The sequence below is a fragment of the Carassius carassius genome, chromosome 18, assembly GCF_963082965.1.
Source record: "Carassius carassius chromosome 18, fCarCar2.1, whole genome shotgun sequence".
Taxonomy (NCBI): Eukaryota; Metazoa; Chordata; class Actinopteri; order Cypriniformes; family Cyprinidae; genus Carassius; species Carassius carassius.
Genome location: NC_081772.1, coordinates 10,606,658 through 10,631,185, shown reverse-complemented (window position 1 = coordinate 10,631,185; position 24,528 = coordinate 10,606,658). Strand labels below are relative to the sequence as shown.

Below are 24,528 nucleotides of genomic sequence, written 5' to 3'. Positions count from 1 at the left end.
ATTTTTTTTTTTTTTTTTTTTTAGAATTTTCATACACATTTGAAAAGCCAGGAATAAACGTCAGTTCTGTATAGGATGATTATTTTTATTTTCCCTTAAAATTACATAGACTTAATTTGATTTAAAAATCACCTGCTGTAGCACACTGAAAAAAAGTGTTTCATTCATCAAATTAAAAAATTTTAGGGTAATAATTCACATCTATATTTTTTTACTTGAGACAATAAGTTAAAATAAATTTATTTTTCATTGGCTCAAGTAAAAAAATATAGTGTTATGTGAATCATTACCCTAATTTTTTTTTTAATTGGATGAATGAAACACTTTGTTTTATCTTTGTTTTATTCGCACCAACATTATTTGATTTTAACATTTTGGAAAATGTATTTATATAGCATATATATATTATATTTATTTAGTCTCACTAGTAAAGATCTTTTTTTTTTTTAAACCAAATTTAAAAACTAAAATACTGAATGCTGATTAAGAAACATCTTATTGAAAGTGTGTTGATTGTGTTGTTTGTATTGTAGAACTATGCAGTTGTTGCTTTTAATTTCACATGGTTACAGTTAATCTTTTATTTAAGGCCAGTTCAAAAACAAAAGCTAAATGCTGATGTCTGTACCATCTATGTTTGTATTGAATGTAGGCTACTTATTGTGCAGTTACTGCTGTTAATTTCAGATAGTTACAGTTATTGTTTTTCAATAGCCAAAAGCAAATTTGGCCTATTAAATACCCAATATCTTGTTTTTGCACACTTTCCTTCTTTCTTGTTTGTTGCTTAAAAGATTTTTTTTTTAAATCGGAAATCGGTATCGGAATTGGCCATGAAACATTGTTAATTTCATCATTTAAGCTATAGCCTTCATTGTTGAAATCAAAAGTTGTACAGTATTTGTTACCATAGTTAATGCACTGTGAAGTAACGTTACCAAAAAATGAACAGCTGTGTTTTTATAAACTAAGATAAACAAAGATTAATAAATATAGTAACAAAAGTATTGCTCGTGGTAAGTTCATGTTAGTTAATATGTTAACAATTCAAACCATATCCTAAAGTTACAAACAATTAATTTACTCTAATTTAAATAATACTCTGATGTTTAAATAATTTAAAATGAGAATGTGTGCTTACCCCATTTTTGTTTGTAAGAAAAAAATGGATTATATTTCATATCGCAATATATATAGCAGAAAAATAAAATCTCGCAATGTCATTTTTTCCAAATATCGTACAGCCCTAATATGTGTATATACATAATGTATGTATATGTGTGTATGTATATAATATTCTAAGTGTTGAATTAATCCGTAGACTTTTTCATTTTTCATGTACTACTGGTTATTATGACAAGTTGATTTTGCGTAACCTGTTTCAGAGATATTCTTTCCCCACCTCCGCTGCACAGCAAGATAATTTGCACCAGTTTGCAATATTTGAGAAAAGCAGCGGGAAAAAAGCTAACTTCTGAAATCAGTGCAGCTATACATCATTTCAGTCAATCCATCAAGATTTAGATAATCATATTTGAGTAGCAAATTCCACCTTTTTGCATTTCAAATGCACAGTGACTTTGCTTGGTCTTGTCTTTTCTTTTTCTTTTAGAATAATTTGTTTTGCCTTCACTATGTTTCAGATGGTGAACCTAAGTGTTATAACGTTAGTGCTGTGAACCAAACAATCAACTGCGTCAGTGTGAACTGCACAGGTACGTCCTGTCCTACTATCTCAAGCTCCTTTTTATAATGGCTGAAAAATAGTTTGGCTGTAGCATTCATTATCTGCCAAAAATAAGCAATTGAGTCATTAGCTATAAATGTTCTGTGACATGACCAATTATATTTTGGGATAATGATTTTGGTGGTAATCTGTGCGTTTTCTCTGTACTACAGAACCATCACCGAACACGACCGTGAGCCCTACCCCCACAAACCCTACCACCAACGGTACCATCCAGACTCCTCTCATTTGCATTCATACACACCTTGAAATGCATACCTATTTAATTTAAAGTCTAATGCCAAAGTCATTCCAATGTCAATTTTATTTATTAAGTTATACCCATATTAAAAACTCATATTGGTTGACCATAAAATATAAATAAAGAGCCATAAAATACATTGACTTAAAAATAACAATAATAAAAAAAAAACATTTAAATTATAAAACAATATTTTAAATTAAAAAGGTGCATTTAATAAAAAATTAAGCAAGTTATTATTGATATGTGTTAACTGCTAATAGATATATAAAAAAATAGTAAAATAGCAGATTATATCAAATCTTACAGCTTGCTCTGTTATAAACTATATATATATATATCAGTTTATAACATAGAACAGGCTGTAAGATTTAATGTATCAGCTGTTTATTGTTGATGTAAAAAAAATAATTCTGAACAGCACTTTTTTTTTTCTCCCTCTTTTCAGTTACCACCACAGCAGATTCCCCGACTCAAAACGCAACAGTCACAAGTAAGTATAGCTCTCTCTTACAGAGTGAAACACTTCCTTTATCCTTTTAAGTTTAACTGAAAATTTGGCCTTTCCACAGGCACCACGACCATGTCACCTACTACTTCTCCATCTAAATCATCCACATTTGATGCCGCCAGTTTCATCGGGGGAATTGTGTTAGTCCTTGGGCTTCAAGCGGTCATCTTTTTCCTTTACAAGTTCTGCAAATCCAAGGATCGCAACTACCACACCCTGTAACCCGCTACCACCTGGAGGCACCACAAAACCCACACTCCAACCCAAAACTGAGAGGCACATTCTACTCACAGATTCATTGATATTTCCTAAAAACTCCCCATGTTCGGCCTCATATTTGTTTTAATTTGAATTCCTGTGATTTGAGCTTTATTTTTCGTTAATGTTAGAGCTCTCACAATCACTCAAGGTTATTAACACAAATACACCCCACACACAAAGTAATGCCCCAAGCCTTTTTGGGCAGTGGCATTATGGGCTATGTGAAATGTGTCCTGCTTTCGTGTATAACCACAGATTTCCAAGTTATGTCCATAAATGTTTTTCATGGTGTTTCCCCTGAAAGTCATCGGAGGGGCACCTTCTTATTATACCTGCTACAATACTTCCCAATTCCAGTGTTAATTTCAGGTATCTTCACTAGAACAGTGTTTTTTATACAGTTACCATGAATGATGGTTCTCAATAATCCATCAACATAATCACCATGTTCAAAAATAATATCTTTATAGTTCACTACTGAATGAACAAAGTTTTCCCCCTTCATTTTTAAATCTGTTCTGCATTTTCATCAAATAGTCCTTTGGGTTGTATCCCTCTGTGTGTGGTGTTTGATTTCAAGCCCTTTTTTGGCTATTCCTCTCTTTTACATCAACTAAGAGAACCAAAATGTTTGCAATAAATTACATTCCCCACCTTAGTCCCTCACTGTTAACTATCAGTAGTTAGAGAACCAGTAGACATCAGTTCTCAAAATGAGTTAAAGCTGGAATCTCGGTCCTTTTTTCTTCCCCAAATGTGACAGTGGAGTGCTGGGTAATATCAGAGATGCATTATATACACTTAGTTAGCATCCTATCATTGTGGGGGACTTACCAGCATATCGGCCATTTTAAATTGTACTTTTGGAGAGTTGGTGAATTTGAAACCGTAGGAGTTCATCCAATCCAGTTCTACTAACAGCAGAAATGAGTCTTTATTAAAATGAGTCTATTCTGCCAGACATGCGAATAGATTGAGGCACTATGAGAGCGGAGGATCAATGATCCCATTCAGAATGATTGACAGTTGAGTCAAAGTGCCTTTAGGTGGAGGCAGTGGCTTGCTGCCTTTAAAGTGAGCCTTAAAAGTGTGAATGCGTTCGTGTTGGGGCTCCATCGAGGCCAGGCTCTGTGTTAGTGTGTCTGCCTGTTTGTCAGTGTGTTTAAAGACACGCATGCGTGCTTGTTTCATTGAAGTAGATCTAGTGTCTGCCAGCTGGACTGATCACTATATTATACAGAGTAGATAATTACAAGTTAATTCATTTGTTGGATAAATATGTCATGTTTCCAAAATGCTTCTCTCAGTTCTTGAGGTTCATTTTTTATTATCTTTTTTGCTAGCGCAGAAATGTCGGTTAGATTCTAGCACTCCCAATCAAAAACAGATCGATATTTATACATAATCTGAACTCTTTGACCATAAACTGAATCAGTAAGCTGAGGTGTACATACTTCAGGCTTGTACAAAGAGCCTAATTTTTTTTTAGGAGCTTTTGTGTTAATTACCCTTAAGAGAACTGAAATGTAGTCTAGAAAAGTGCATTCAGGATATGTTTTGCTTATTCTGTCGTTTCTGTCTATCGCTACAATCATCTGCCGATTTTTATGGAGTCTTGGAGCTGTGACAGACTAATCGTTTAATGCTTAGGTTTGATTTCTTGAAATATAATTATTGAATATGGGTGAATTTATTTTGAATAGACCTACACTATGCCTAATTCCTGGCTTGCTGAGCTAATTTTATTTGGTACTATGTTCATAAAACCATTTTTCTTGCTAGTGTTGGCACGTTTCTAGGCAGAGGGCTTGTAATTTTTTTCCTTCATTCCTTTGTGAAATTTTAAATATAATAATCTTGATTAGCTTGCTGCTAATAACTTCCTTTGCGAGTTGTAAAGGTGTTGGCTCGGGAAGTGATTCACGTTATTTGGGTTGCAAATTTTGTAATGGCAGAAAGGAATCGTTTTGTTTTCTGTGTGCTTTCATTTTCATCTGCTTTCTTGATATATTAGTGTTGAAAATGTTCCATTCCCACCATTGTGTTAATTGCATGTTTCTCAGAAGATGACTGCTTAGGCCTCACTTTCTTTATTGAACCACTTAATTGCATGTCCATTGTCTTATCACAGTGCTTAAATGCCAAAGGTGTCTGTTTTAGCATGAGTCGATGAAAAGCTGCTATGATGCTTCACAAGCTTCATCATGCCCATAGTGTAGTCAGAAGAAATCCTGTTGTTTGCCATTTTGCTTCAGCTTTGCCAAATTAAAAACACTGTTTACTTAAAAAAAAAAAAATGTTCAGACTACAGTGTTTCCATTGTAATTTATTATAATCATTATCATAAATGCACAATTACACAACTCATCATAGTATTGTCTGTTTAGCATCAGGCTACATCCAAAGATCCCACATAGTTGCAACTGGATTTTAGCTGTGCATGCAAAGGGCTATAATAGACATTCTACATTAATTCCGAATTCAGAGCTCAGTCAAGGATGCTAATGTTTGCGAAGGTAAACTGCTCAAAATCCTCTCACACTCAGAGAATTCAACCTAACTTCGAGTAGTTTGTGGCCTTGATTTCTTATGCCATTATGTTTGTGTGCATGCATCAGATTTCCACAGAAACAGCCATAAAAATGCCATATTCTGTCATTGCTCTGAGCTAGTGTTCATTCTTTGCTGCACCTTTTGAATATAAAGTGCCTTAATTAAGATTACATGATGAGAATTACTATTGTCATGAAGAGATGCACTCAAAGGGACTTGAACATTTTAGAGTGAACGTTGGGTCTATTGAAGTTGTGAGCAGATAATGAGAGGTACATGGACTATAGCATCTCGCTTGTGCTACCATTTTGTTATCTAAATACTAATAAATGAGTTAAGGTTCTTCTTTTTTTCTTCTAATAACTGTAATTACCTATGGCCTGTTGTCCAGTAGTGCATTTTCCCCCTTTTTTTTTTTTTTTTTTTTTTTTATTGCTTCACATAAACATGGACATGCTCCACATCTGCTCTTGTCAATTAGAAGACCCTTAACATTGCATCTGTATCCAGAAAGTCTGCCTTAATAGTTTTATGCTCTATTGTGTTGGTTTTATTTCTTTGGAACTCTTTTCTTATGTTCTTGTGTTTCAGATCTGCATTCACAATTAGGTTGAAAATGTGATTAATTAATTAAAGTTTGAGTATTGTAAAACAGTTGTGGATGTTGCTTTATGTTGCCTTTTTTTTTAAGAAACCTTTATGACTGTCACTTTTTCAGTACCATATATGATTACAGCCACAAGAGGTTCATTCCCACCTCAAAATAGTTAGATAAAGTTAACTGTGACTTTATATCTCTCGATGCACCATTGAATCTGGAAAAGTGACTCTTTTTTTTTTTCCACAGTTGTGACTATATATGTCCCAAGTGTGACTTCTCATTATCTAACAGTTGCAACTTTGTAACTCACATGACATGATTTATTTGAAAGTATGAGATGGAAATGGGATTCCATCGGCCACAGTTTGAAGAATTTCTGATATTATTTAGAATAAAGAGCCCTGAGATGATATAAGTTAACAAAAGTCCAGTTCAAATTCATTAAAACATCTTTTAATCCCTGGACTATAACTTTTTCAATGTCACTATGTCCTAGAAAACAGTCCTTTAAAACACACTCTGTAATGTTTAACTAACAGGATATGCGCTCACCCAGAGTGTCAACTCCGTTCTTGCTTACTCTGCATCAAATGCTTGGATTTCTTCTCTGGACAGGATGTGCATATGCTGGGATTCATTGTTTCCTCCTCATACCATACTACTGAAAACACGACCATAAGAGTCATGAATCATTTTAGAGAAATGCAGTATTACAAGGACATGTTGCATGATGCACTGTAACAAGCAGTCACAACCGGTTAACATGCCTATGTCATCTTGCCATAATCAAGGGTTTTGAGCACCAAGAATCAATTATATCACATTGCATATGTTTACCAGTGCTTCCTGTATTCAAATGAGTTAATGCAATACTGATTTAATCTGTACTGTCACAGACCATAATCCAATCCATCTGAACAAAATGGAGTCCATCTTTTTTTCCTGGTTACATTTAAAATGCTAAAAAGGGCGTGTAGAGAAAAGAAATCTCTGATTCTCTACACGCCCTTTTTAAATGTTCTACCTTGGACCGAAGAGCACCCAAATCAAACCTAAAAGGAATTGAGCATGCCATTCATCTTGAATCGATACATTTAAAATGCTTTTGTTCATTTTTGTCATCTACTTACCTCTCGTTTAAATATATATATATATATATATATATAATTTGTGGTTTCTTAAGGTTTAAACTATCACTCTGGTTTGTGGTTGTAACAAGATCAGATGTCAAAGAAAGGGATCATTTTGTTGTGGAAACAGTGGAGGAAACAATGTGTCAGCTGATTATAAATCTCATAAGAAAGAAAGGACACAAAAGCTGATGCTGCAACAATACTTGTTTTTCCCACACATCTTTAATCACCACCACTACATTTCCTGGTATTATTTTCTCACACTTTGAGTAGGTGAAGTAAAAAGTCTCATCAACAACCATTTGTAGTGATTGTGTAAAATGTTCATTTCTAGTTGAATCAACAGATCAAACCAAAAGCTGTAGGACAGGATTTAATTTAATCAGTTGGATGGTGAAAAGTGATTAGAGTTTAGTGCGCACATAAATAAAAAGCCAAGTTGGTCTGTACTTAAAAATATGTAGATATTTTATTTACAACTTATTCAAACAAAGGAATATTACTAACAGAAATAAAAATCAATAAAAACAATCTCAAAATCATTGAGAGGTATATATGTTTTGATTAAAATTTAAATTATGATGCAGGTGAATCAGTGTTTTCGGATCTTCTGAGGGCAAAGATCAGGTGTCATTCCACTGTCCTATTGAGCTGCAACTCCTCAAAGCCCCAGATATGCGTTTCAGGACAATGCAACTATGTCTCCCATGCAATGTCCTGTTTGCGGAGGCCAGAGCACAGTTTCTGTGTCTCTCTGAGGAGCCTCAGGGTCTCTTGACTGCTCCCGCTCTGTTTCTGTCCCTTGCTAGCTGAGGCTTTGACAGGGGACGGTGGCAATGGTTGTACCCCACTCTGTGCCCTGGTTTTGCCCTCTACACTTGCAGCACCATGTGGCTTCTTCCTGGGGCTACAAGATCGTTGGGAGAGTTTCTGAACCTACATGAGCAAAAACAGCTTCATATGCATCAGTGTTTTCTATAGGATGTTTTTATCTAAATACAATACAAAAAGAAAGTGTAATGTGTAACCTAAGCTGTAATTTTAAGTACAGACGTACTGTTTGCTGATGTTTGCGCAGTTTGGAGATTTGAGCTGCTTTCTCCTCCATTCTCTTGACCAGACAGTCCAGCTCTTGCTCCAGATCATCACGAAGCTCTCGTTTAGAGGTCTCGTCTATCTGCTTGACCAACTCCTGGTGTTCACTGTCTCACACACACACACACACACACACGTTTATATTGTATCCTACTCTCCCCATCAATGCATTAAAAAAAATAGTAATGGTCAAGATGGCGTGACTCACAAGCTCATCTGTCCCAGTTCATCCTGAAGGGCGAGCAGAACATCAGAGAGGCTGCCCAGTGCTGAAGCTGCTCTGCTGGGGGAGGACGGAGGTCTGCGCTCAGCCCGCTGGTTCTCAGAACCCGACTTCTGCAGAGCGCTGACTCTCTCACACAGCCGTGGGTTTCTGTGCTTCATCAGGTGCAACACACTCTGAACATTGGCATTGACAGAGTGACTGGGACTGGTCGACTGAGAGAGAAAGAACTTTCACTTTTGTGTAATAATAACCATGAACAAATGTAAATAATAATCAAGTGATGTTGAGTCAAGGCGAGGTCATACTGACTGTTCCAGCCACAAATGGGAGGCGTTTAGCCTTAGGAGTGGGGGGCGCCTCTAACTTAGCTGAGGAGGGCTTCTGACATAATATAAGAGAAAAAAAAAACTTGAATAACAGACCTCAATACAGAATCTGTAGTATTCTGTTTTGTAAATATACTGCCACCTTGTGCTCACGTCACATTACTGCAGAGCATTTTTTTTTTTACCTTGCAAGCCGCCATTTCTTTCTTCTTCTTCTTCTTGCCTTTAGGTTGGGTCACAGCAGAAAGGGAGATGAGATTGTTTTCAAGCTCTCGCTGCAACTGATGCAAAGAAAAGAGATGATATTAAGGCACTAATTTTAAAAATGGCTTTTTAATAAAAGCTCTTTTTGTAAGGGGAAAGTTGACATTATAAATCTTTTGTAGGACTCTGCGTTTGCAATTTTGCCCGTTTGTTTGTTTCACCTCCTCTGCTTTCTCCTGCACAAGTTTGCGTTCATGTTGCTCCTCTAAAAGTTTCTGTTCTAAGAGCTCAATCTTCCTCTGTAGATGAAAGATACCACAACATATTATAAAAAAGATAATTGTCCATGTGGATTTTTAAATATTTCATATGTTTGTACCTCGGCAATAGACTGTGTACTGGTGAGTTTTAGATACTCCTTTTCCAGTCTTTCCAATTTGTTGAGGTGTGCCTGCATTAGTGGGTCTGTATGTGTGCTCTCCCTACACACAGAGTCCTAAAGAAATGGAGAGATAAAGAGAGGATTTAAAAAGCTATGGTGCACAGTATAGGAATATATGGGAATATACTGCACAAGCTCTTTAGCCTTTGTCGGTCTGCTCACCTGCTTGTCTGTGTGATTGATTCTCTCTCTCGCTGCACATTCCACCATTTTCCTCATATAATCAATCTGTTTATCCAGCAGAGAGTATCGTGTTTCTGCAGAGTGAAGCTTAGAAACCAGCTCTGCTAAAAAGAGAAACAAAGATAACTTAGTACACACTGATTTAGTGCAGTACTGGACTTTGCAATTATAATGACAACAGATCAAAACCAGTCATGCAACACTTTTACCTTTCCTCCGTGCAGACTGATTCTCATGTGTGCTGTGATCTGGTTCTCTCTGCGCAGAAGCACCCGCCTGATATGGAATAGTCTGAGAGAAATCCTGGACGTTCCTCTCTGCCTGAACTCTCTCCAGCTCCAGGCGTCGCATCTTCTCCTGGAGTGTTTTCAGGGCTGATATCACTGCTGGACAAACACAGGAAACATTTACATTTGGTCTTAAATATTTGGTTACATATGGTCTTCTGTGTTGTTTATTAAACTCAATTCACCTCTGCTTCCAGCATCAGGTACTGTCCGATAAAGTTGTGGGCTGATGTCTTGTACACCCGAGCTCTTTCCCTCCAGTGAATGTGTGTCTGCGTTCATATACAGAGGTCTTGACAGCTTCTCTGGAGGCTTGTAATAGCTGCCAACATAACTATGTTTAGATGGAGAGTCCAGATTTAGACTCTGTAATTAAGAAATAAACAAAAAAATTAGCAGATTATACATTTTATGGCAAAAAAAACAACACTTTGAATGAGTGAACGATCATAATACAGCTTTTATATATATATATATATATATTATAAATCTCATAAATGTGTGTTTGTGTGTGTATGTATATATATATATATATATATATATATATATATATATAAATATATTACACACACATACATACATATATACATACATATACATATATATATATATATATATATATATATACACACACACACACATACATACATACATACATACATACATACATGCATTTATATACACACACACAAACAGGAGTCATCAAATTACTGTTAAAGAATACTATAACGTTACAGTCACTGAATCACTGAAAAAGCAAGCCACACTGTAACACTTAAAGTCAAACAAGATACATTTCATTGTTAATTTATTAAATGGCCCTGTGTCAAACCCTAATGAGCTGCTTTCTAGGCTACATAAACGCTTCACGGACCCAAAATTACTGCTCTAGGCTGCTCAGTACAAAACGTGATTACGCTAATAAGGCTAACGACTGTGATACATCAATGTAAACATCGCTAAGAATAATAACAACCTCAATTGAACAATTTAGCATACCTGATCTCTGAAGTGATCCATTATGAATCAGTTTCGTTGTTACACATTAGAAGAAACGATGCATTCATCGAGGTGCAGATGAATTAGCTGATAGGGTCATGTTAGCAGGTAAAGCCGACTGCGCCGCCCAGTTTCAAATTTCCCTCTTCTTTTACCGCTCTCAGTGGTTCCGCATGTACACAATGACCACAGTTTCTATCATATAAAGAAATACTGATAGACAGACACGTAAATTGGATGGATCTGGATTAATCAGGTTGACAACAAAGTACTCTACTTGTTTCCCAGTTCTATTTTTATTAAGAATGCCTTCATATAATAACACAGAGGAACTTTAACAAAGACTAGAACATTACTCATATTTGTAAAAAAGTAAGAGGTGGTGTAGTCACACCTGCTCTGTTTTCAGAGATTAGCTCACAAATTTTCATTGAATAAGATATATGAATATCTGGTGAAAGCTTTGCATTAATCATTAGGGTAAAGGGTTTTGAGATAAACAAGTGGTGGCGGGGCCCCTGCAGTTGCCAAAGATTTTTGTGGCTGTTGGTATTTGTAGTTCTGCGTTGTATTTGCGCCACCTCGAGAGCGTTGAAATGAACGAGCGTCTGAACTACAATTCGATTTGTATTAGTGTTGGGAGGCGTGGCTTGTCGTGAACGCCTTTCTTGTCGTTGATTGGTGCGCTGAGTGCATGCCTCCGCCTATAATTTGTTTTTGTAGAACACTATTTGACTGTGGTAGCTGTCAATCAATTGTTAACTCAAGCCGCTGTTCAAAGGACTGAAATCGATTGAAGAGTCAGAGCGCAGGAAGGTCTCATTGTACGGCAGCGAGGATGATTAGAGAGAATGTAAATTTAGTAAGTATTTTCAAAATGACATTTATTTTTAAAATAGTACGCGCTTAATAATTACTGACAATACCTGTGGCTTTATTAATTGTGTAACAATTGAGGAATATTAGCTTGTTTCCTAATAACAGAACTTGATTTAACGTCAATCAAGGATTTTTTTTAACAATGTGTCTACTGTATGATATCATATTCAGTGTTTCTTTGGTAAAATAACCAGTTTACATATAAACTCAAAAAAAAAAAATTCCCAAGACATTTGAAATTGTTTAAACAACAGAAATCAAAACAAAAACAACTGTTCAATTTTTACCAAAATTTTGTTTGGTAAAGTACCACTACATTATAAATGCATATAATTCGTATAATGTCTGTTTATACTAGCAGATAATGGAAAATTTTTGAAGGGATTTGCAGAATTCCTTTGCCGACAGAGCAGATTGGTTTAGGATTATTCCAGCTATATAAATAATTAGCACACCTTTTTTGTCTTGTGCATGGCTCAGTCCTTCAGGTGTATAGTTGAAGAATAGTAGACTGTTACAGTGATGGATGTGAGAGATGCTGCAGGAAGGTGGGATGCTCTGGGCAGTCGAGACTTGAGCTCTAGACAGGCAGCGATGGAACTCATTCACCAAGAGGTGATGAAGAGAATAGAGACCATGGGGTCGATCCCAGACCCGCAGTCCTCCTCTCCCCCAGCCATGGATGACAGTCTGTGCAGTGATCTCAACACTCTGCTGGCTCATGTCCTGATTCTCTCCAAACGCTGTCCTTATGAAGATGTCAGGGAGAAATGCATATGTTTGCTCCAGAAAGTTCAGGTAAGTAACATAGTAATTATTGAGTTAATATTGAAGATATTGGTTGTATGTTAAACAATAACTGTACGTGATCTATGTGCCTTTTGTGAAAGCCAACAACCGTTGGTGTACCACTATGTGTATTGTGTAGCACTAAATATTTTTGCCTGGAAAGTTTTTAGTGGGATTTCTATAAAATGCTTTTTTGTTTTTCAAATCCTTATCCATTCATCACATACAACTGGAAAATCATTGAAAGTGTGGGAACCCTTGAAGGACCATTAATTCTTAAAAGGCAATTTGCAAGTAATAAAGAACTGGGTTTTGGGGGGTTTGGCTCTACCATTAGTTATGTTCCCCTTTGTTTCCATGTTGTTTTTCATTCAATTTCAAACCATACTATCATTATATAAGCCTATAAAATAGTTCTGCCCGGGTTTAAGACGCTAGGGGACTGGGTCATTTCTTACAGTTTTTGAGACTTTTTGTGTCACAGAATTCACTGGAGGAGTCAGAGAGGATCAGGGGCTCTCCTTAGCCACAGATATTGCATAAAGGTTTACCAGAACATGTAAATCCATGTGGCTCATGTCTGTACATTGAATGTGACTGGCCATTGGCTATCACTATATTTTCCTGTAATCCTTAAGTCTTGAGAATACTGTTTTTCCAAAGGTTTCATCTTTAGTTTTAGTTTTAGATGTCAGAATATCAACATTAACTTGTTGCTTTGTTAGTGTTATTTTTTGGATCAGCAGCTTTGTTAATTAATACAGATGTGTTATTAATTAACTCAAAATGTCAATCCACTATGTCCATTACTAAAATTACGAAAAGACTCGACACATTAACACAGTTTTAGATTGAGGATATTTTGACTTATTCATTTTGAATATGAATATTAGTCAGTGATATATATATATATATATATATATTTATATATATATATATATATATATATATATATATATATAATCTTTTCCTGTTCTATTTATGCAAAGCCCTCTCTTTTAGGTGCTTATTTTGTGTTGTGGTTTATTAGATGACAGGATGTTCCTCCCTTGTTTTGTGTTGACATTTTAACCCTTTCTGCTTACTGTATCAGCGGTAAGCCGTCAGCTCTGATATCTGAAATTATGGGATTCAAGGGGCCATGACAAATGAGGACACAGCAGTAGAGAAAAAAAGTTATTTTGACCTTTGATCCAGGGAGCACCACACAGATACTGATATAGACAGACTCAGGATGTGACCTCAAAAAGCAGTTATCCAAGAAAAAAGATTGATGACTGATGTAATAAAGCATTGTTATTGTCATTGTGGTTGGTGCAGCCCACTTGCTTGATACCACACTAACAGGATGCATCCTCTGGTTGTGCATCGCACCTGAATGACTTGCATCTGAATGGGCATAGTTTGTTGTGAGGGTGTTTGTGTGTGTGTGTGTGTGTGTGTGTGTGTGTGCACTAATGCATGTTTCTGCAGTGATAAGCCCTGAGAAGCTATGGATAGAGAGACAGATTTAGGTCAGCGTCAGTTCACTGGTCTGAAAGGAGTTTTAGAAATTATGTAAGATGCCCATATTTCCTAAGGCCTGTGTTTTGTTCGTTATGGCTCATAGTGTCATATTTCTGATTTGGATGTGGTGCTAGCTGTCTGTGAATGAAAAATCTAGAAGCACTTTTCAAATGATGTACACAAAGATGATTTGACGAATAAAATTTATATTTATGTTTCCATATTTCTTATTTTGATTATTATAAGGGCATTTTCCGAACAAAGGGGTTTTACCCCAATAGATACGAACCTGTAGGAAGTTTCTTTATTGGGACAGTAAGACATGTTACAGAAAGCTGTAGAGGAGACTGTTTGTGGCCCACACAGGCTTTGAAAATTATTCCTTATTCCCTCATGTCTTAAATTAGCTGTGGGCCTTGTGAGGGTCATGTGGATTGGATGTGTGTGTGTGTGTGTGTGTGTGTGTGTGTGTGTGTGTGTGTGTGTGTGTGTGTGTGTGTGTGTGTGTGTGTGTGTGTGTGTGTGTGTGTGTGTTTTGCTTGGTATGTGTATGGAAGCTGAGTGTCATGATGGCACTTGGCACTGGTTTAGTGAGCTGGGTCCATGGTCTTTGTAGTGATTTTCTAATGCAAAGTTATTTAATCCTATATACTGCGTACATTAACAGTGTTTAAAATTCATTCAGTTTTAATGCATAGGCCTCATTACTAAAATCATTTTAGCAGGGTACACTACACTTCAAGTTTGGGGTCAGTAAAATGTTTGAAAGACGTCTCGTCATACAGTAATGAGTTACAGTAATAAGGTAATACTGTGAAATATTATTAAAATTTAAAATAACTGTTTTCTATGTTTACATGTCATTTTTCCAATGATGGATATGCTAAATTTTTAGGAGCCATTACTTCAGTCTTCAGTGTCTCATGATCCTTCACAAACCATTTTAATATGGTGCTTTGGTGCATAAGAAACATTTCTATCAGTGATGAAAACAGTTGTGCTTCTCATATTTTTTTTTCTTTTTTTTCTCAGGCATCTTTTATGAAAATAGCTTTTCTCATGGCATTTGTTTCCTCTTAACAGTGTACCATGCCAGAAAAGCTTAAACATATCAGGATGTGTTGTGACCTTTTATTATATATCTTCCCTTCAATATTAACAATTTCACTGTCATTTTGTATTTACTGAAGATGAAAATGTGGTTGATGAAAATGGCTTTATCACCATGAGGCAGCATTAAAATAAAATAAAAGGATAAATAGACACTTTATTTATTCTTCGCCCTAAAGAAAGAAAAAGAAAATGAATGGAAAACAATCTGCAGACTGTGTTTGAAGGGGTTAACATGACCGCATGGAGCTCTGTAGCACAACAACCCTATGATTGGGGAGGGGGACCTGTTTGTGGTAACTGCACTGATGGGAGGAGGAAATCCTTAGAAACCTCTCACAACTCTAGGAATTGAGGAATGGTACTGCCCTAGAGGAATGACACCTATTTCGATGTGAAAAATGACCTGGTTAAAAAAAACAAATAACAAGTCTTATTTGGATGGAAAAGGGAATGAAAGACACATTACATAACACAGTTAACACTTTGGCTTCTAATATGGTGTGCGTATATGATATTTTCTCTCCGATGCTGGTTCAGTCTGGTATGAGTGTCGTAAATGGTTTAAGAGAGTGCTGTTAATGCCACTTCTGTTGATCTGCACAAACACCTCATGAAATAAGAAGGATGAGGAAAGTGGCGTACAGGTGTAGATGAAATGCAGAATCCACTGATGACAGAGCAGTTTGAGACATACTTGCAGAAAGATGAGGACAAAGCAAGCTTTTTTGAGAGTGTTGGATGTTATGCTGTGTACAAGGATCAGATTACAGCCCATCTGTTGTTGATCAATATGAATGAATCCATGTAAAGCTGTGCACATGGATCCATGCAGGATTTGTTTTGGGAAAGATTTCAAGCTTTTACATATTATAGTTAGCTTTGGAATCGACATAGCAGATCAAGTCCCCATGGTCAGGGAGGAGACCTCATTTTTTTAGATTACGTCAAAAGATGTGTTGACTTTTACTCAAAGTTGCATTGAAATCACATCATGAATGTTATATAAAAGCTGTGTTTGGCAGTTGAACATTGACAATAATGTGGTGATTTGGTGAGTTACCACAAAACCAAGTTTTTCCCATAGTGTCAAATTATGAACAGCAGAGGGTGCCATTACCTCATAATTAAACCAATTAATAACTTGACTGCCTTAACCTTGAGACAGTGGAAATTTCTACCGGTTGACCTAAATGAGAAATGTTGTCAAGAAAAAAATCAGGATTAGATGACTAATACATGTCTATAATACCATTAGCATTTACATTTATCTAAATAGCAGTTGTTCATCTGGCAGACCCATTACATGCAGGAAATTTACATCATGACAACATTGATCGGCATGGCCTTCACAAACAACCATCCTGAACTGTGATGTCAAAGTCGACTAAAAAATATACATCAATTAAATGCTTTTAAGAGACCTCCAAACAAAAACTGGCAATTGGTAAAAACATCTACTGTATTATAATTGTTATATTATGCTTGCAGATGTTATTTAGTATGAATACACATCTAATTTTGAATTGCTGAATTGATGTAGTTACAGCGTCTGTCAGTAGGGTCCATGCTGTCCAGCCAAACTTTAACCTCTTGGGCTAAACAAGCAGACATGTATGTGAGTATGTTAAAAGTATTAAGATCGAAGAGCTTAGATTTTTATGTGTGTGTGTGTTTAAACTCTATAAAGGGCTAAATGAGAGGGCACAACTGTTCATGTGTTTAAAAAAGAAAACTAATGTTAAACTTAGTTAAATCGACAGGCTCTGGACACTTTTATTGTTGTGAAAAGTACTTCATCATGATAAAATACATCCATCCATAAAACCACAAATGAAGCATTTCCTATGTTCTGTGAAGTGCATGTTAAACCCAGACAGTTGTTTTAGTTTTTATAGATGCAAGCACCTCTGACATCACAGTGCTTCTCAATGAATCGTTCACATTTAAAGTGTTCTTTGTGTTTCTTTGAGAGTTCTTGATTACAAACCTGATGAAGCAACCACCTTGAGAAGTTCTCAGCTTCGATTATGGTCACATCCAGGTTACCAGAAGTGGTGGTGGGGGGGTACGTGGATTTTATATGCTGTATTTCTGCAAATAAAATGCGATGTGCAAGATGCAATGTGAGCCATGGCCACACGTGCCACAGAACCCACGTGTAACCAGACCCAAGGAGGAAGTGGCATTATTTTGTGTCTTGTGTTGTTACAGAGGATAAGAATGTCATAGGTAAAAAAATAAAAAACGGATATCAGATGGATGTGAAATAGAGAACAGAAATAGACTGAGTTGTCAGGTGAAGTAGAAGAAGAAATCTGTTTGGAGATTGGAAGGTCTGGTGACTGTGTGAGATACTGTGTGTCAAAACCTAAAAATATTAAAATTGACCATTAACCTTTATTGCACCACAGTGTCCATGAATCATTCTCTCCATAGCATCACTTTTTATTATTATAAAGTAACATCTGCTCTGATCCTAGTAGTTGAGCTTTATACATTGTTGTGTATACTTCTTTGTTGTGATTTGATGTAGGTGTCACTGTTTAAGCATCTCAGCAGGTCTTCTGATGGAAGCTGTGGAAAGCTTGGAAAGCTTTCTTTGATGGTTATGTCAGAATAAGCCTTTTGTGGGAACAAAATGTACATAAATTGGAACCCAAACAGCTTGGCATATGTGGAAGCAACAGACCACTGTGATGTCTGAGGAGAAGTAGAAAAATGAGAAAAATTAAGACAACAATGATGAAAGGACAAACTCATTCATAAGTAAACTTTGTGAGGTGGAATTTTTAGAAGTTGAATAAAGGAGTGAGAGATAAGTCACATCTAGAGAGATAGGGAGAGATAGTGAGGAGTGAAAGGAAGAAAAGAAAACAGGGCTATCAATTTCGTAACCTGAATGTTAGGCATGTTCATGTCTCCCTTTAGACCATTGGCATTTTTCGCCTCTATGATCACACACACACACACACACACACACACACACACACACATCTATCTTTCAAGTGTATACTTGGTATATCAGAATGATGGTACTTTGGGACAAAGCTCATACTTAAATGTAAAAATACCAGTCTTTCTGTTGTATCTGTTGGAACCAATTTAAACGTCTTAAATTTAATTCATTTTAATGACATTTAATTTAGAGTTTTATTAATAATGTATAGATTTGACTTTATAATATAATTAATTTAATAAAATAAATAGAAATGAATTTATTAATATACATATTGAATTCATGTTTTTTATAAGTGAGGGTGGTACATTATAGTTTAATTAAAAATATAAATTATTTTTAAAATATTTTAGTTTTACTTTTTTATATTAATAAGATAAGTAAATATGAATAATTATTCATTTAAATATTTTTTTTTTTACCTTTTATAACTAAATGGGATAAGTAGCACATTTAATTAGCAATAACTTATATAATTATTTTATTATTTTCTATTATATTAATTTAATAAGATACATTTTGACACTCATGGTATATACAGTGATTTAATTTAATTTATTTATTGTATGTTCATGTTTTGTTTTGACCATTGTTTGGTTGTAGATGAGCACAGAGCTTTTTCCAAGCTAATCAGTGTAATCAAAGTCTCATGCTCTCATCTGTATTTCCTTATCTTCACATCAACCTTTTTGAGCCGCAGAGCTAAACAACTGACAGCCTGCACCAGTTCAAGCTTACAAAAAAAACCCACTGATATGGCATTTTGAGTGCAATTGGCTCTTAGGACCTGTGTGAATCAGTGAGCCACCGCTAACCAGCAATGTGTGCCAGAGCTGGTGCTGAGTCATTCAATAACACATTTAGGGAAGTGTATAACAAAACAATCGTGCAATATTTGGCTCTCACACGTACAGTAGTCTGGTTTGTGTGTGTGTGTGTTATTGTGTGTTTTTCAGTCAGACAAACCACCTTTGAAGTCACCAGTCATGACATTATTATTGGTATGTATAGATATGCTTGTATTTTTAGTTGAGATTTCCACAGCAGTGTCACCTGCTGCCATCCTCTTTATCTGGATGTGTGCAGTGTGGTCAGCTGTCTACTGGTATTAAAGGAAAACTCCACCGTTTTTCCATATTCCACTATGTTCTTCCATCAACTTAGACGAGTTGATACATACCTCCCCCACTCAGTGCATGCACTCAAACGCTGTTGCACGATGCCACTATGCTGGCATTTAGTTTAGCACCATTCATTCCTTAGGATCCAAACAGGGATGAATTTAGAAGCCAAAGAAGTGCTGCGAAATGCTCCTCCGCCATACATTATAGTCATAATTTTTATCCGATCAGGAAATCGCCACTGTTTATTTTATGTCACCATACTTACTTGTGTAACTACTCATGTAACCCTCTTTAAATAGGGAAAACATGGAAGTGTTTGGTAGCTTCTAAATTCAACCATGTTATGATCCTAAGGAATGAATGGTGCTAAGCTAAATGCTAGCATAGTGGCGCCGCGCACTACAGCGATTGAGTGCACACACTGAGATTGGAGAGGTACATATCAACTCGTCTAAGATGAGGGAAGAACAAAGTGTAATTTGGAAAAACGGTGGCTTTTCCTTTAAGATATTCATGTGACATTCATTTTTTAAACATATTTAATGATTAACAGTAAATATCAAACCCATGACCACACAGTGGGCCTTACATGGATTGTTTTAGCTAGTTAGCAGCTGTTGCTAAAAGATTGCAATGCTATTTTTATATCAAATAGGAACCATTTTTTTCTTTTCCATTTATTTGAGAAGACACTTTAACTTGCTCTCCATATAAATCACTGTAAAGGCAAGAGCCTGCTAGGAGCAAAATGTGTTAGCCAGTGGCTTGAATGACGAATTTGTCAACTATGGACTGTGTTATGCAATAGTCCTAGTTGAGTATGTTGCCATTTGATATATGGCCAAGACTGTTCTGAAGATTGTAGACTTCATAGCATTAGTATATAACCTTATGTGAACTCATTGGATCATGTGTGTGGGACAGTTTTAGATGCACACATTATAATGTTCTTGTTTTAGAGCTTGAACTAGAATGATCTTGAAGCCTAGAATGACCTTACACCAGATACACAAGCTTTGTGACATATTCAATTGTGGCATGTCAAAACTACTGTAAAACTAAAAACTAATTATTTTCCCACTTTATTTGAAATAAAATTTGATCTATAAATAGCCTATAAGTTGGTTTCAGTTTTAGTTGTTGCATGATTAACTATTTAAAAATGTCTCATGGTTAGTCCCACAGTCAAAGCCAGCTTTTGTTGTTTTTTACTGTCTGATTTCTGGTGATTTACTGTCTGATTTCTGGTGATTGCTCTCAAACCATAAAATACTGTTCAAAAGAGTCAGTAAAATTTATTCTTCTTCTTCTTTTGTAAAATAAATTTACCTTCTTATTCAGCAAATATGCATTAAATTGATCAAAAGTGACAGTAAAGATTTAATAAAATACAAAACAGTTATTTTAATTGTTATATTTAACAGTATTACTATATTTACTGTGATTTTGATCAAATAAGTAGTAGTCTTGGTTAGCAATGTTATAATATACATAATTGATATAATAAAAAAAAATAAAGTTTTAATTTTTTATTTAATAGAGACGTTGCTGAATGTAACTGAGATCAAGTAATTAAATTTTAGCATTCTCTGGTCAAATATAGTTATATAATGACTGCTAAACTGTAAATCTGTCCCTGGCAAACAATCTCTTACATGGCTGTGCCAATTCAGTGTCTCTCATATCACTTCACATGTTCTCTGTATCAAGGACGATCGGTCGTCCTTTCTGGGTTTATTTTGTGATAATGACCGGTTGACTTTATAGCTGGATTGAATTAACACTAAGTGTGTATGTGTGTTTTAACTCCCATCAGTAGAGCTAATGGCCAGGTGTTATTGCTTCTGTTCAGTACAGATAGTGCTTTCAGTTGGAGTTATGGGCCAGCCCCAGCCTCCGACCAGCTTACTTAATAACTGGCATCAGTGTGTGTAAGTGTGGGCGGTGGGGTTCTGAATACCTTCCAATATGGGAGTCTACTTATGCCAGATTCTGACCTCTGCTTCGTTAGTATAATAAATCAATAAAGGGGGAGAGGGGGAGAATGATAAAGAGAGAGGGAGATGATTAAAGAAGGAGAAGGGGTACAGTGATAAACAACTAGCTCATAGATGCTGGCTCCACCCCCTGGCTGCACTGTCATTGGCTGAGATGCACAGCATGAGCACACCGTGATTGGCTGAGAGGATACACACCTCCAGAATCCTAGAATGTGTTTGTGTCCTGTGTAAAAAAAAACATTGCTAACTGAAAAAAGAGAGTGAGACAGAAGCATGTAGAAGTCTGAAAGGGGGCTTTTTACAAGGGGGTGGGGACCATATGGTTGGATGTGTCCCAGAAATTTCTAGGAAAGCGGAGAACTGTTTGTTTGCAGTGATGCCTGGGAGACGAAAGGAGTTGACCCACATTAAACCACTGATTCTCCTGCACCCTAGCTACTCCCATAATTGCTCATATTTAGGCATTCCTGGAATCATATTCCAAGAAGCTCCCATCTGCCAAAAAAAAGTGTTTTTAAGCACTTAAAAACCACAACATGCATTCATGGTACATCTACTTTTGATTTAGGTATTTCATCATCAGGGAGTCTGACTTCTTGGTAAAAGTAAAGATCTATTTTAGTGTCACTCTTGTTTTTCTTCCCGTTGGACGTCAATCAACCTAACTAGATTAGCTAATTCATTCAATTTAATGAAGCCAATTGACTACTCTAGTAAACAGAGATGTTGACTGTAGAAAATAGTAGATTTTCATGCATTAACAACAGTATACGATCTGCATTGGAAAGCATGTGATCCTTCATTGTGAAAAAATCAAGACAAGCATACTCGTAGGTATCTGTGACAGTGTGCATGTCTTGTGTTGGAAATGGAGTTGTTTTTGAAGGCTTGATCTATTGCTGTTGTTGTGAGGCATATGCCTTGTACTCTGTATGACCCTCTTTGTGACAGTGTTTTCTAGCTCAGTGCAAATGAGAAACAGGTCTGTTGTACTTTGCATTGCTGCCGTATTTGACTACTAAACGTGACAAACAAGGATTTCAAATGACTTGAAAGACAACATTTATTTAGACACCTTCAACATTTCACACATTATCATATTTACCATTCGTTACCATTCGAAAATGGTAATAATATAGTAATTTAATTTAGTTATAGTATAGTGCACTTTCGGCTTCACAACTTTGCAGACCATTTACATTTACAGACAGCTACATTACACACTGCATGAAAGGCAATAGGCCTATTCAGAATGCCACAATAGGGACATTTTAAGATTAAGTTAGCATTAGACCTTGATAAATATAGAGAAAATGAGCTGTAATATTGACTAATATGATACCAATTTGCCATGCATAGCTATACGTTTGTTCAATTTTGCTGTAAGAAGGTATATTTAAACAGTCCATATGGAGTATCATACTGTAATAAAATGTTTGCAGAGTAGTTGAACCAAACAGAAGGCTAGAGCTGATATGCCACATTTATCACAGACCATAGCCGAATATGTTTGGAATTGCTGTTATCTAACTGATAGGCCTAATCTTGGTCATTATGTGCTAATAGGAACAAATAAAGAAGCCAGTCTGTACACAACAAACTATATGACACAGCAAAATAGAGTTAAATAGGCAAATAACGGTAGGAAAACCGAAAAGAGGAACATATTTTTCACATTTAAAGCTGAGTTAGAGTCAGTGGCTTGTTAGAGCACATTTTGTACTGTTTGTTTTTCTTTGTGTGGTCAGCTGCTAGACATGCAATATGATGGTTTAGATTCACCTGCCACCTGTCAGCACACATTTCACTGCAGACATTTAGTGGCTAGCAGTGTTTGGGAAGCTGCTTTGAAACTGCCCAAGTTACACATAATTAAAAGCAGTTCAACTGCAGCTGAAAAACAATGGACAAGCAGCACAGTGTAATGTAAAATTGCATTCTGTGTGAATGGCCCCTTGCAATGCATTAAAAGAGTACCAACAATAATAACTTGTTGCAATATTGTACATTTGTACATTCCCTGATGTGTATGGCAAGTAGTCGCAGTTATCAGAACAGGGTCAAGGACAGGTGCTAGTTACCCATGAGTTATGAATTTAATCATAATTTGGCTTGTTAAGTGATGTGACATGTGGTCAAGTATGGTGTCCCACAGGGAATTTTTGCTCTGCATATAACCCATCCAAGTGCACACACACAGCAGTGAGTAGAACCATCTCAGGAAAAAGCTGAAGGAGCTTATGAGCAAAAGGGAGGTGGTCTGCGTGTGTTGTGTGACACAATAGAGAGAACAGGCAGAGGGGACATCACATTGTGAATGAGGTATTGGAAGTGTGTGCGACATCCTGTTGCAACACAACAGCCCTACCATCCAGCTTTTAAAAGGGTAACTAAAGGGCAGACAAAGTCACAAACTTACACAAAGATTTACAAGTACACAATGATCTGAGTAAATGTAATGTTCTGCACATAAAAGATGTTTTGGGAACTTGACATACATTCAATCTCAGCTTCCAACGTTTGCAGAAATTAAACTGTTGACCTGAACAAACTTCCTCACGTTCCCCTTCTCGTGTAAGTATGTGTTCTATGTGTGCCATCTCTCTGAATCCCCTCAGCCCACCCTTCACATGTTTGTGTAGCGACTCAGTGCTCATTCTCATACTTAAGTCAATCTGTTAATTAGCTGTGGAGACAAACAGCTCAAGTTGAGCAACACAAGAGAGAGAGAAGTGAAGGAATACTGTTTTGAGAAACGGCAAAGACTGTGATTAGACCTCATTAGGTCTTAAAGGCCCTGAGCCTCACAGCTGAATGCAAGCTTCTGTGTGTGTTGATATGTGAATGTTTGTGTGAGCGCTCACTTCCCCTTCCCCCCTTAAACTCAGCTTGGTACTGTTTTTTAGGCCTACCTGTAAGTAGACATGTTTAGACGTGTTTGGATCACAGTTGTTTTTTTATCTGTTTTTAGCAGTGACATCAAAAATATACTACCATTTAAAGTTTGGGGTTCGGTAAGATCTGTTTCTTGTTTATAATATAATTTATGCTCCCCAAGGCTGCATTTATTTGATCAAAAAGACAGTAGAATAATAATATTGTGAAATATTACAATTGCATATACATTGTTACATATTTTTTTATAGTTTTTCATTCCGGAATCATGCTCATGTGCTTATTTGCTTCTCCAGAATGATTTCTTGTTATTAGTGATGCTGAAAACATACCTGTTAATTATTTTGGTGGAAAGTGAGATTTTTCAGGGTTCTTTGATGAATAAAAATAGAACATAATTTATTTGAAATAAAAATCTTTTTTAAAAACTATAAATGTTTTAACTGTAACTTTTGAT

General features: G+C 36.1%; 2 protein-coding genes and 1 long non-coding RNA gene across 6 annotated transcripts in view; 2 read left to right on the top strand and 1 right to left on the bottom strand.

Moving 5' to 3' along the window:
* The window catches only part of LOC132092352 (sialomucin core protein 24-like), a 15,010-nt gene extending 9,043 nt beyond the window's left edge, over positions 1-5,967 (top strand). Inside the window, exons 3-6 of the mRNA XM_059498540.1 lie at positions 1,644-1,715; positions 1,900-1,953; positions 2,437-2,481; positions 2,561-5,967. Coding sequence (XP_059354523.1) covers positions 1,644-1,715; positions 1,900-1,953; positions 2,437-2,481; positions 2,561-2,721 — 332 coding nt within the window. The 3' untranslated portion in view covers positions 2,722-5,967. The remainder of the gene's footprint in view (positions 1-1,643; positions 1,716-1,899; positions 1,954-2,436; positions 2,482-2,560) is intronic.
* A 1,530-nt stretch (positions 5,968-7,497) lies between these two features.
* Positions 7,498-11,334, bottom strand: LOC132092348 (centrosomal protein of 57 kDa-like). Of its 4 annotated transcripts, none has more exons than XM_059498533.1 (12): positions 11,204-11,334; positions 10,810-11,022; positions 9,996-10,176; positions 9,733-9,909; positions 9,503-9,627; positions 9,278-9,394; positions 9,120-9,197; positions 8,880-8,975; positions 8,678-8,749; positions 8,351-8,580; positions 8,105-8,249; positions 7,498-7,983 (listed from the first exon to the last, which is right to left on the bottom strand). In XM_059498533.1, exons 2-12 carry the CDS (start codon positions 10,828-10,830, stop codon positions 7,744-7,746), a joined length of 1,482 nt encoding a protein of 493 aa, XP_059354516.1. In that variant the 5' UTR covers positions 10,831-11,022; positions 11,204-11,334; the 3' UTR covers positions 7,498-7,743. The 4 variants fall into 4 exon arrangements, with proteins under 4 accessions (XP_059354516.1, XP_059354517.1, XP_059354518.1 ...); XM_059498534.1 differs by having other exon boundaries at positions 9,503-9,624; XM_059498535.1 differs by having other exon boundaries at positions 9,733-9,906.
* Positions 11,335-11,461: 127 nt separating this feature from the next.
* Positions 11,462-24,528, top strand: part of LOC132092351 (uncharacterized) — a 31,333-nt gene continuing 18,266 nt past the window's right edge. Inside the window, exons 1-2 of the long non-coding RNA XR_009422218.1 lie at positions 11,462-11,671; positions 12,169-12,486. This is a non-coding gene — a long non-coding RNA (uncharacterized LOC132092351). The remainder of the gene's footprint in view (positions 11,672-12,168; positions 12,487-24,528) is intronic.

Excerpts from the sequence above, each read along its gene's own strand:
- LOC132092348 (XM_059498533.1), bottom strand. The coding sequence starts at position 10,830 with ATGGATCACTTCAGAGATCAG. Across the intron at positions 10,177-10,809 it reads TGGATCACTTCAGAGATCAG|AGTCTAAATCTGGACTCTCC; the intron begins GTATGCTAAATT and ends TCTTAATTACAG. Across the intron at positions 9,395-9,502 it reads TCAATCACACAGACAAGCAG|GACTCTGTGTGTAGGGAGAG; the intron begins GTGAGCAGACCG and ends CCATTTCTTTAG.